This window comes from Gopherus flavomarginatus, chromosome 12 (assembly GCF_025201925.1).
Source record: "Gopherus flavomarginatus isolate rGopFla2 chromosome 12, rGopFla2.mat.asm, whole genome shotgun sequence".
NCBI lineage: Eukaryota > Metazoa > Chordata > Testudines > Testudinidae > Gopherus > Gopherus flavomarginatus.
Window position 1 is genome coordinate 29,597,294 of NC_066628.1, and position 12,802 is coordinate 29,610,095.

The window sequence follows — 12,802 nt, forward strand, 5'->3', positions numbered from 1 at the left end:
TCACCACCAAGTGTCATCTTGACTGAAGTGTGGGCCCCCACACAAGACCCCCAGTCCCTGTACCAGTATGCTGATTAGCTCTGAGGTATGTAAATTCCTGTTTGTGACACCTGAGTGCTGATAGAAATGCCCAGAGAGTCATCTGGCCATGAGTCTGCAACATAGAGGAGAAAAACTGGGGAATAAAAATAATTTTAAAATAACAAGATCACCAGCTGTATGACATGAGGATCAAGTGAGGTGGGGGCAGGAACAATGCCAGAGTGATAGGAAGGAGATAAAGTTCTGTGAGGCACTGACAAGATGAGTTACTGGCCCCCTCTGGGGCTGATCCACAGAAGATAGCGAGACACCTGGTTCTGTTCCCAGCTGATGGATCTAGTCCTTGAGGTAAAGTGGTAAAGGCAGCTCAAGTGTTTGGAGCCAGAAGCCCTGAATTCAGTTCCTGCTAATGATCTAACCAGGTGGTCTCATTAAAGTCCTTTGCTAATTGTTTTGGTCTCATGTCAGGTCTGACATTAATTCTGTTTCAGAGAAGATGACAGGAAAAAATGAAACGTTTCAGGAAATCCAAAGACCTTGCAGCAATCAGGTAGAGTCTGGCAAAGCCTCTCATGAGTCACCTGATTCCATATTTCATCACTGAATCTAAACTAAGGGAAGTCGTGCCCCTCGCGAGCAAACTTGGGTCCAGTTAAACAGGAACCTGGGACCCATTTGTGGTTCAGTGCCAAAAATCACATGAAATTAGTTCTTCTGCGTGGCCCTGAGGTGACCCAGATGGAGTCCAATGCTCCAACTCAGCTTCCTTATGAGATTTGGAGGATCACTAGAACCAGGAGCTCAGAGGGAACACTGGGGACTGGAGAGCTTGGCCAGCAAGCCCTCCTCCACACTGGGGATGTGAACTAGGCTGTGGTTTGGGGCTGCTGCTGGTGTGTTACGTAAAAGGGTGACAGACAAGGCACTGACCTTAATGGCGTAGATCTGGAAATAGACTGGCTGGATGCCCAGGCGCACGTAGTAAGCGATCACATCAATAATGAATGGGTCGGACATGGGGTGCATGCTCAGGGAGGAGGGCTGTGTGGAAAGCACAGTTTGCATCACCTGCAGTCACTTCTCTGAAATCATCACTCAGATCCTTACTCCCTCTTGGTAAGTTACCACAATCAGGCACCTCCCCCCCTCACCCGTCCCTGCCACACACACACACAGAGCGCTCCATTTCTGCATGAAGATCAGTCAGAGCAAGACCACGGGGGAGGAGAGTCTTCTCCCTTCGACATCCCACCCAACTGCCCCGATCTGACAATGTTTTGAAAAAGCCAGGCAATGAGAGCTGCAAGTCCCTTACACAGGCAGGCTTTTCAGCAAATGCCTCATTTCATTATTTTGCTTCCCCCTCCCCAGTTACTAAGTTTGACCAAAGAAAATCTGCTGCAGTGAAGTGCCCCAGCATGGATACTACTCTTCATCCTTCCATCCTATCTGCTTCAGACCACAGAGTCTACCCACTGGGTGGAGGCAATGTGAGCCCATTTCCACCCCCTCCCCACCACCATGCAGCCATCCCGCACGACTCCTCTTGGAATATTCTTAGAGGAATAAAAATGATCAAAAACCTGAACAAATCATTAAATATTGGGAAATCACAGCCCTGCAGACCCACACAAGCACAACCGTGCATCCCAAAATGTGTGGCACTCCTGCTCCGTATTTTCCACATGACTGGGAAAGTACAGAACTCAGCGAGAAACACAAGGTGGGGGCTTTTAGCCTCTGAGAAGTTCACTCAGAGGCCCCACTGTGGTTTCTGAGCCACTCGGCCCAAGCAGTGCACAAAAGGAAGGGTTCCCCCTCGTACCATGGTGGCCAGCTTGGGGATCATGTGACACAGTGTGTTGATGTTGCTCTCATACCAAGGGTCAGCTTTGCCCAGATACACAGCCAACTCGCAGAGCTCCATCTGGCCAGGTGTAGTATCATCCTGGAGGGGGAGAAACACACAGCACAGGACAGTCAGCTCCTTGCACCTGCTTGTTATGCACAGAATAACATCCCTCAAGGAAAGGGTTAAAGACACCAGAAGCTAAGCAAACAACTGCTTTTACTGGGATGCAATCTTGCTATTAACCAAACCGTCTCCCTCTGTGTGTATGTCTACTCTGCAATCTGAGGTGTGACTGCAGCTATCGCAGTGTAGATGCAGTGGCTTCAGCAATGCTAGTACATACCCGATGTCCTCCGCATGTTTGCAGAGCCCGCATGGAAACCCATGCCACTGCATCTAAACTGCTATTTTTTGCTGTACCAGAGCAGTTAATGCAGGTGCAGGTACATGTGCTTCACACCTGGTGGAGGATATGTCTACACACTGCAATTGGAAAGTGTGCTTGCTGCACGTGTAGACATTCCCAAGCAAGCTCTGATCTGGCTGGGTCAAAGCTAGCTCAAGTCTATAGATCAAAGCTAGATCAGGAAACAATAGCAGTGAAGCCGTGCCAACACAGACAGCTTATTGAGCTAACCCTGCCCACACAGCACCCTGAGTACATAACCGAGTGGCTGCTGCCCGTACTGCCGCAGCTTTGCTGTTACTGTTACCCAAGCTAGCTTTGAACTAGCTAGATCAAAGCCCGCTCCAGGTACATCTACACATGCTGCAGTCACACCTTTCAAACACAGTGTAGACAGACCCTCAGTAACCTCCCGATCGTACCCCCTCTCCACTGTGCAGTCTCACTGGTCGGTTTATGACCCTCATGGAGTCGTGTCAAATTTTGATGGTCAGCTTTTGGGGGCAGGGGCTGCGTCTTTGCTTGCTTGTGTGGAGCAGCTCAAATATTTTCTGCAGCTCCAGGTGCTCCAGAATAAAGACAGTTCACTAATAATACGTGCACATGCTGTCAGGATATCCTGCCATTTCTAGGGCAAATTTAGACTGCCAAAAGCTGTAAATGTTTATTGGTTTCCAACGGGGACCATGATAGCATCGCAGCCTTGTGCTGATCCAAACAGTATCCTCCCTGTTTCCGGCTGTCCCAACTTCTAACCTCATTTAGACCTGATCCTGCCATGAGCTCCGTGCCAAAAGACTCTCGAGTCCCCATGAGACCACACTGATGTCAATGGCCTCTGTGGGGACACAGGGGTCCGATGCATGGAGCCTGTTGCAGGATCCGGCCTTCAGTAAATAATGCTGTTCACTTATAGCAATTTTCATCCAAAGAACTCAAAGCACTTCACAAGCATGGAGATCATTAGACTGACAGGTCTTTGGATAGAGACCACCTTTATGTTCTGTATTTGTGCAGCAGCTAGTGCAATGAGGTCCTGCTCCATGACTGGTGCTACAAATAATAATAGTATCACCGTTTTACAGATGGGGAAACTGAGGCACAGTGAAGGGAAGTGATTTGCCCATGGCCAGACAACATGTCAGTGGCAAAGCAAGAAACAGGTCCCATGTCTTTGATGCCACATATCCCCCCAGTACAGGCACAGACTCTCAGAAGGAAAATAGACTAATTTTCACTGCTGTAGCATTTGATTGGAAGCAGGGATCAGCCAAAACAAAAAACTGTGTTTCTCTGCAAAGACCCTATGCATGATCCTAAGCTCCTTCTACAGTCCCAGAGTAGCTGGATGCATCCGTTAAAATGCCAGCAACAAAATAGGTCATGTTGAGATTTTAAATATCATCACTAGGTTTCAGAGTCAACACCCCATTTGGACAAACTAAACCATTCATACCTTGCTCAGAGCTATGATTTCAGGCTGTCTGCAGACTCAGCCAGACAGCCCTGAATTGGGTCCCATTTGGCAGGTTTTTTCAGAGCCATAAGGGCTAAACACAAAATCTTAAATCCTATAGAAACCTGGTGGGACCCCAGAGAAATATTCCAACCAGCTCAATCCAAGCCCTGGCAGCCCCTCTGCAAGACTGTGAGCAGAAAGAAGGTATGGTCCCTGCTACGTGATTGCTCACCTGAGTGGGCGAGGTGTCTGTCTGCCCCTCCATAACAGGGACATAATAGAACTGCAGGTTCAGCCTTGGCGTCAGAAAAACACGTCTGGTTTCTCGTTTCCTTGAAGTACAAAAAATACATTCGTTTTTAAAGTTACAATGTTTGCTAAAGCCAACCACAGCTGACTACTTCAGGGGAATGGGAGCCCACAGCTGCATCCTGGTAGGGCCCCAAAGTTCAACAGCATTGCTCCCTCAGCATGGGGACACTTTCCACCTCTAATCTCCTCAGGGCTCTGTGCTCTCCACATTCCTTTCCTATCGCGTCTGGGCTACATTACTATAGCATCTGAGCAGGTCACAATCTCTATTTACCCTTTCAGCAGCCCTATGAGGCAGAGCAGTGCAGTCATCAACATACCGACCTGGAAGTGGGGTATCTTAGGTCCCTTAGGATGTCCCGGGGGGGTGGGGGGAGAATGGGAACAGGGTCATGAGTCCCGGGCAAGTGCCCTAACCATGGTACTATCCTTCCTCCCTCTCCTCCCACCAGCTCTGCTCTTTAGGCTCACCGACGGCTGGCATGTCGGGCCTTACCACATGTTAATACAGATCCACGCTCACCGTGCGGCGCTGTGGCCTTCTCTAGTGTGTGGGCATGGGGGGAGGTGGGGGGGTGTCACAGAGAGGTCTGTGGGCTGGAAAATGTTTGGTTTGTCCCAGGTGGAAAATTTCAACTTTTCATCAAAAAAATAAAAACGTCAGGAGTGAAAACTTTTCAGTTGTTGCTGCCTCAAAAATCTAATTTTCCATCGAAAAAGAAGTTCTCACATGGAAATGTTTGACCAGCCCCATTTACATTTTTTGCTGCAGCCTTTGAACTAACAGCACTAGGCCTGTCACCTCAGGTAGCTGCGGAGCCTGCTTTGAATGCCAATGGGTCAGTCCTGGCTCCTGTTAATGCCAGAATCCCACCACATCCCTTCCTGCTGCTCCCAGATCATCCTTCCCCTTTGAGGCTGTGGCCCACCACAGACATGGTGCCTCTGAGGCCTGAGCCTCTGGTGTTACCTAACAGGAGAGGCGAGTCCCATGAAGCTCTCATACTAGCCCACCCCCTACCCCTTCCATTCTGGGCTCCCTCTTTCCCTTCCTCTGTTAACAAGTGGTGGCGTGAGGTGGGAGCAGCCTGTACCTATCCCGCCCCTGTTGCAAAACCTGTACTGGACAATCCTCCTCAGTATTAGCCATCACTGCACCCTGCATAGAAACACCTCCCCTCCTAGGAGGCTGTAGCCTTACCTCAGTGAGTAATAGGCTTGGGCCAGTCGCCCCAAGACCCTGTCATCCCCCAGAACCACAATCCGGGCAGTGTACAGTCTGTGGAGGTGAGGCATGGGCACCATGCTGTCGTCAGATTTCCTGTGCAGCTTCCCAGATTGCTTTGCCCCTGGGCCATTGCAGCTGTTCTGCAGCAAGGCCATGCTTTCCAAAAGGCATGCCTTTTTCTTAATGCCGCCCTTCCTCTGGAGCCTGGCATGCTCCACGTCAGTGCTGCTGGGCGGCAGCAGCTCCTCGCCTACCACAGGAAGGTCCCGTTCAATTCCGCTGTCGGTGGAGAGCACGGAGAAGCGGGTCTGTTCGCAGCAGTCACAGTCAGACACAATGTCCTGGATCTCAAAGTTGTCCAGTTCCTGGCTCAGGCAGTCCTGCTCGCAAGTCCGCGACAATGGGCGGATGAACAGCACCAGCTCTTTCCCTGCGGGGGGGAGGAAAGCCCTTAGGTGATGAAGGCCAGGTGCACAGGTGGAAGTCATCCCCGGGCCAAGGCCAGTGGGATCCATGGGTGCTCAGGCCATTGGTGGATTTAGATGCCTAACTTTAGGCTCTGCATCCTCGATCCAAAGCCCAGTAATGTCTGTGGAGTATTTCCATTTGCCCCAGTGGGCTTTGGGCCAGGCCAAACGATCTGAACATTGGCCCCTCTGTCTGCTGAAATACCACTAGAACAAACGCTAACCCCATTGCCTCCCTGCTTTTCACACCTGGAGCACGTGCTTTCATTAGTCATGGAAGAGAGGCCAAAAGAAACGGGGGGAGCCCATACAGCACAGGCGGGCACTGGGCAAGTGGGGTTCACACCAGCTACCTCTATACAGGCATGACAATGCACCTCAGTCCTGATCCATAGCTGCCCCTGCTATTCCAGCCCTGGGCCCTGAGACACCTCTCCCAATAGAGCTAAGTCTGGCCCTGTGGATCCTCACTGCTATCCCACTTGTGGGCCTTTCCCAAACAGAATTGGCCAGTCAAATCAACGATCCAATAGCCTCTCACCAAATCCTCAAGAAGGAAAGAGAGCAAGGCCACCCCAAACCCAGCACAGGACTCTGCCTCTGCCTCATATGCAAACCAGCACACCCAGTGTGTCAGTGATGCTCCATCAGTGTCAATATTTCAGTCCCTTTCCCCAGCGATACGTTTACTGTTCATACACACACTTCAGCATCAATCAAAGCAGGTAAACCTGGCTCATCCTACTACCTACCCAGCCTGTACCTCCAGCCAGGTCTTCCACCTAGACCCTGCTTCTGCATCCTCCCTGACCCAGGCTCTTCTGCAGGAGCCTCTCTACTCCCGGCAGCCCTCACCTTAAGTGAGCTGCTTACTGGCCTCCTCTGCTCAGCCCACACACACACACACACACCCCATGACAGGAAAGCTTAGTGCATTAACCCAACAAACTGTGCTGCCAATCCCCTGCTCTGGAACCGGGAGAAATAAAACTTGCCTCCCAACCATCTGAGCCAATTTACAACCCGTTATTTGGCAAATGCTTCTCAGACTATTAGACATCATCAGGGTTTCATTTCAGTCACTTAAGGGCACTTACAAAGCTGGTCTTCATCAGTCCACAAGTGGAAGCTGATATTCGGGTTGGGCAGTGGGGTGCCGTGGAGCCCTCCTGGTGAACTGCCTCCTGCAGGAAGGGGAAGCACTCGGTTAACAAGGGTCCTTATCTGCATCTAGCACAGCCCAGCCAGCAATTTGGTAGATGAAAAGAAACTGCCCATTAAACATGAGGGAGCAGCCAATTTTCCCACACACCTGCACTGGAAAAACCCTCCAACAATTTGCTCAAGGTTGAGTTCTTCTAAGCCCCAATCAGTCCAGGGGCCCAACTCATAACTGGGAAGAACTGCTAAACCCTCTCACCAGTTCCATAAAACTTTAGACCAGGCTCAAAACAGCAGAGCGTCTCATAGCATCAGGGGCTTAAATAAGACTTTCTTTTAAAAAATATTACTCAGCGATGCATTGGAAATGCAGCACTGTGGGTGCACAACGATTAATCAACTGTCATTCAAATATATGCCCATGCAGTTCACCAGAGCCCCATGTACATCTTGGAATGCTTCATGTATGGCCTAATGGTATTAATGTGCCTTCTACCAGTATATTTTATTCCCTGTCCCATACAGGGGTAAGCTATATTAGTGCAAATGCCTTTATACCCGTAGAACTGCATCCACACTAGAAGGGCTGTAGGCTTTAACTGTACCAACATAGTTACAGCAGTGCCACTTGAGTGTGTATGCAAGGCCTTAGCATCCCAGTCACTCTGGAAATGGTGAACTTGCACTGCTAGGATTCAGGAAAGTTTAGTCCACCACAGACACTGTTCAGATTGCCATGAACTCGGTAGCCACAGCTGTTCCTGGGACTTGTGCCCTCAATGGACTTCCCAGCCCCTTGATTCCTATGCGTTTGGAGTAGACAGCATATTTACCTCCTGCTGAGGAGTTCAGCACCATGCTGTAGATTTTCTGCAGCCTCTCAGCGTGCCGGCCGCGGTCTGCATTCGTCTCACTTCCTGTACACTCAACGGCTGCCGCCACTTCCCGGAAACAGTGCTCTAGCTCAGCTGTGGGCTTATTCTGTCACAGAGAGATGCTATTAATAACCCGAGGGTGTGAACATGAGGCATATGGAAGGGGGAGACTAAAAAAACATCCACTTTGTTTTGCTAGACTGAAGCCCAACCCCATCATTGCACAGCCGCTGAAATAAAAGAGACCATTAAATAGCATTAAACTCTCAGGGTGCATCCACACCGCAAAAACAGACCTATGGCAGCAAATCTTAGAACCCGACTCAGCTGACTTGGGCTCACACCATGCGGCTAAAAATAGTAGTGTAGACAGGACTCTCTCCCCTTGCAGTGACCCAAGGCTGAGGCAGCTGCTGAAATTCATGCTGGAGGCCTTATTGAGGGCAAGATACTCAGCAGCAGAGCAAACGGGCTCTTGGGACACGAAGGGAAGAGGGTTCTGTAGGGGACGATGGTGCCCCAAAGCAAGAGACTTTCTCCAGGTTTATGTTAGATGGAGAGCTCCAAATAAACAGCGCTTGCCGGGCTCCACTAATGTGCCTGAACTGGTCACGCCTATCATGCTTGGTCTTCAGAGCTCCCTTAAAAAGGCTACTCTGGAGAGCGGGACCTTTTCCTGACGAGACATATTTTTCACCAAAAAAAATGGCGTTTCATCTCAAACAAAAAGTTGCAGGGAAAATTGTTGATTTCAACTCAATTGTCTGGTTTTTCAAGGCAAACCTGGAAATGGAAAATCAAACATTTTTAATGAAAAGTGAACGTTTTTTTAACCAAAACAGTTTTCAAAAACTGAAAAAAATTCAATTTGGGGTTTCAGTTTTTGTCAAATGTGGGAAATTTCAATGAAAATGAAAAAAAGACCCCCTAAAATTTATTTTTTTGCAAGTGTCCTGCAAAAATAATTAGTTTGTGTTTTGACCAACTCTATTGTCCGACTTTCAAATGCACAATGGAAGTGCTCACAGCTACCAAAGTACACTAAGCTGCGCACACACATATATCCATATGAAATCACGCATCGTCACTGGAACTACTTGAGCGGCAAGGTGCTGTTCAATGTGTGTAAAAGTAGCAAAATCTGCTTTCTATGTCAGTGTAAGCTAGTGGGGGCTGCATGCTTCTGAGAATCTATTCACTTCATTGAGTTGCCTAAATGAGAACAGAGCTCTTTTGAGAATCTGGCCCCACATAAACATGGGTCAAGTTCATGGTGATATTAAGCTGCAGCTAAGCCATTACCTGAAGAATCCTCTGGAAACTTTCAACATCGCAGTCCTCACCCAGAGCTGCCTGCACAGCACGTGTTATCACATAGCACATGCATGATCTGGGATTCTGATACATCTGAGCAGCTTTGGCTTCAGTGACTAGTGAATTGCATACAGCCTTGGAGAGCACATCTGCATCTGCAAATATGAAAACTCTGTGGAAATGAAGGGTTGAAAAAATAGATGCATAAAATAAATGAATATGGTTATCAAAGCAGAGTATGCAAAAAGGCAGGAGTCAATGAAGACTGGGAGGGCAGGTAAGGCATGCCATTATACATCTAAAAAGCAAGGTGGTGGCTGCCATGTTAATGCTTCAGGGCTTACGCTGTCAACCAGCCAGTGTCAGGAAGAAATTCATCCCGTGGTGTAACACTGCACAAAGAAAGGATTAAAACCTGCTGAAGAAGCCAGCATTGTTCTCCATCTGGAGCAGGGTACTAGACTAGGTGAGTCATTGGCTTTTTCTGGTATGGCTGGGTCTATTCCCATGTTGGGTCTAATCCTGCAGGCAGAGGTTCAGAGAAGAAGAAAATTGTCTGCCACTGGGCCAGGTTCAACTCTGGTATACATGGATACAACTCAGGTGAAATCAGTGGAGATGCACCCTCTTACCAAAGAGTTGAATTTGGCTCATAGTAATTATTTGCACTCTCAGACTGGAATGAATATTTTGGGTCAGCATCATTCTGCTTAATTAAACAGAGCTGCTGCAGATACTTCCTGTGCTTCTATACCTGTCCAGGGGAAGCTCCCTGCTCCTGGAAAGTCAGCTGGAATACTCAGTAAAACACCAGCTTCCTGACACCAAGCTTGTTTTAACAAACCTGAGATGCCACCGACTTTTATTGTATTCTGCTTTGTAATACCACTAGCAGGGCTTCGATTTTGCTCCAGTTCTGTGCTAGCAGCTGTTGGATTTTTGACAGTATTGCCCATTGCCATTAAATGCTGTGTCTAGTATGCAGTAAAGGCATAGATTTTGCTGCAAGATTAAAATGCCATTTAAAAGCCACACTAGAACAGGCATACATACCTTTCCTGATAAGGATATGGGTCGCTCTTCAGACTTTGTTCAGAAATAATCATTCTTTGGTATAACACCCCTAACAAATAAAAATATTCACATGCAACAGATAGTAACAAGAGAGTGGCCTGATCCTGCTCTCACCCCAGCATGAGTTAGGAGTAACGTTACTAAATCAGTGGAGCTACACGGCGATAAAGCAGGTGTGAGAGGAGAATCAAGCAGGCAGTTTCATATAGCCCAGAAAAAAGACAGTAAAATCTAAAGGGAATTCAGCTACAACACATGAAAACACCTTCTGTTTAGGGATAATCCCAGCTACACACTGCCTGTATTTCATGCACTTTGCTGACTAGATTACAAGTTATGGGGTGGACTCTGAAGCAGATGCAGGAGAAAGCGCTTGATTCTCTGCTGACTTTTACCTTGTGTCATCATTTGTGTCAACACAAAGTCAGTACAAACTGCTGCCACATCGGAATGGTGGTGCTTTCCACTCTTATTGCTGTGGTGTCCATGATGACCCAAGGCGCAAGGCAATGGAGAAACTGCCCCAGAGAGCCTAGTCCCATTCAACTGTTGTCAAGGGAGAATGGTCTTGTGGTTAAAGTAGTGCTCCGAGAGATCTGTGCTCTCTTCCCAGCTCTTCAGTGGAGACTGCGCCTCAGTTAAAATGGGAATAATACAGCTCCATGTGGTGGGAGGGCCTGTTTAGTGCTCTAATATATGGTGATGGAAGCCAAAAAACCATAAATGAGAAGAATTTTAACAAATAAGGCAGAGAAAATGGAAAATACAGGATTTCAGCAGTACTGTTTCTAAACACATCTATTCTCCAGAAGACACTAACTGGCTCTTCAGTATTTAGCACCCGTTTATCATAAAAACAGATGATGAGAGAGCAAACATTGGGAAGGCTGCAGGATTCAGTTTGATGGAGATTTCTCATGGCAGGATACAGATCTAAGGAGAATGGTTTTACTGTGTGGTTTAATAACAGTCTGTCACTAGTAACCGTTGTAGAGCACTGGACTGACCCTGCTGGGCCCATTGCATTGGCATTGCAGACCAATTTCCATTGTTAATTTCTGGTTTTAGGAGATGGGACTCAGAAGTTCTGGGTTCAGTTCCTGGCTCTGCTCCAGACTCCACGTGTGTGACCTCGCGGAAACCACTTTGTCTCCATCTTGTCTATTGGAATTGTGAGCTCTTTGGGGCAGGGACTGCCTTTTTGTTCTGGGTTTATACAACACCTAATGCAACTGGATCCTGGACCACGACTGGAACTCTCAGGCGCTATTGGTAATACAGATCGTAGTAAATAACTTAGCAAGATGCGGCTCTGATCTCAGTGTATGCCTCCGGGCAGAACTATAATCCCCAAAATGGTTATAGCACAGGGACGGTGAGTCTCCTTGAGATCTGGGTATGGAGGGTCTCTTCTAAGCACAATTCTCCTCCTTTCGATGAAGAAGGAACTTTTGCTTCCTCCCCCACATCACTCAAAGTGAGGCTGAGGTCTCCACAAAAAGAGAGCACAGTGTGAGGGTCTCCTGTGCTGCAGCCACTTTGAGAACAGAATGAGAGCACTCGCTGCCTACAAGAGGACCTCTTAAACATTTAAAGACACATGCACAGAAAATACTTTTCACCCTTCTGGGGACTTAAATAATTACTAAAGCAAAGGCATCACCATCTCATAGCTACACCCCCATGCCACAGGAGAAGCACCATGAATTCCACAAACCTGGTGTCACTCTTTCTATTTTTAACCGGAACGCATAGTCCAAGCCAATGGTACAGTAAGGCTTCGGCAGGGTTAGTAGCTTTTTACAGAAGTCATACGCTCTTTCATAGAGATCGTCTGAAATGTAGGGAGCCTAGAATGGGAAAGGAACAGTTAACAAGATCCCAGCGGAGATGGAGCAGCCTAAACTTAGGGTCCCTGTGGGGGAATCTCTTCACCATATGTGAGAGCCATAAGAAACAAGCTTCCCAGAGATACAAGGACTCAAAGTTAAGGACCAAATTCATCCTTGGTTTAAACGGCTGGAACTCTAGTTGATTTTGACAGGCCTGAATCTGACCCTAAGACTAGACAAAAGTAATGGAAATTCTGCAGAGATCTAGAAATACCCTTTTGCAAGGCTGCAGGGGCTGGATGTCTAAAGGCCTTTAGGTGCCTAAGCACATAAGAAAACCCCCTTTATACCTTTGCATCTAAATACCTTTAAAAATCTGGCCCAAAGTGACATTTATTTTTTTCACATCTCATGTTGTTAAAGCTGAGAATTCAAATGCATAAAATTGGGAAATTTAAGTTTCTTGCAGAAAACTGATCCGGCCATATTGCACAGGCAATGTTTTTGAAAATATATTCTATGTAGTTATACATGTATCTGAACACTATAAATAGGTACAACATGGCTAACTGAATGGTAGGCCTGATTTTAACGTCACCTAATAATAATATCTAGCTCTTATATAGTGCTTGTCATCTGCAGATGTCAAAGTGCTTTACAAAGGAGATCAGTATGATTATTCCCATTTTACAGGTAGAGAAACTGAGGAACAGAGAAGGAAATGACTTGCCCAAAGTCATCTACTAGCAGAGTCAGGAACTGAACCTAGGTTTCTTGGGC

At 47.5% G+C, this 12,802-nt stretch overlaps 1 protein-coding gene across 8 annotated transcripts in view; it reads right to left on the reverse strand.

Moving 5' to 3' along the window:
- PIK3R6 (phosphoinositide-3-kinase regulatory subunit 6) overlaps positions 1-12,802 on the reverse strand; it is a 75,763-nt gene that overhangs the window by 17,344 nt on the left and 45,617 nt on the right. For 7 of the 8 annotated variants that reach the window (XM_050919261.1, XM_050919265.1, XM_050919258.1 and 4 more), the window contains 9 exons: positions 11,908-12,040; positions 10,170-10,239; positions 9,105-9,288; positions 7,761-7,908; positions 6,864-6,950; positions 5,273-5,729; positions 3,992-4,091; positions 1,868-1,990; positions 973-1,083 (listed from right to left, as the gene is read on the reverse strand). In XM_050919261.1, coding sequence (XP_050775218.1) covers positions 973-1,083; positions 1,868-1,990; positions 3,992-4,091; positions 5,273-5,729; positions 6,864-6,950; positions 7,761-7,908; positions 9,105-9,288; positions 10,170-10,239; positions 11,908-12,040 — 1,413 coding nt within the window. Of the gene's footprint in view, positions 1-972; positions 1,084-1,867; positions 1,991-3,991; positions 4,092-5,272; positions 5,730-6,863; positions 6,951-7,760; positions 7,909-9,104; positions 9,289-10,169; positions 10,240-10,585; positions 10,876-11,907; positions 12,041-12,802 lie in introns of those variants that run through there. The other variant, XM_050919266.1, reaches the window with a different exon arrangement.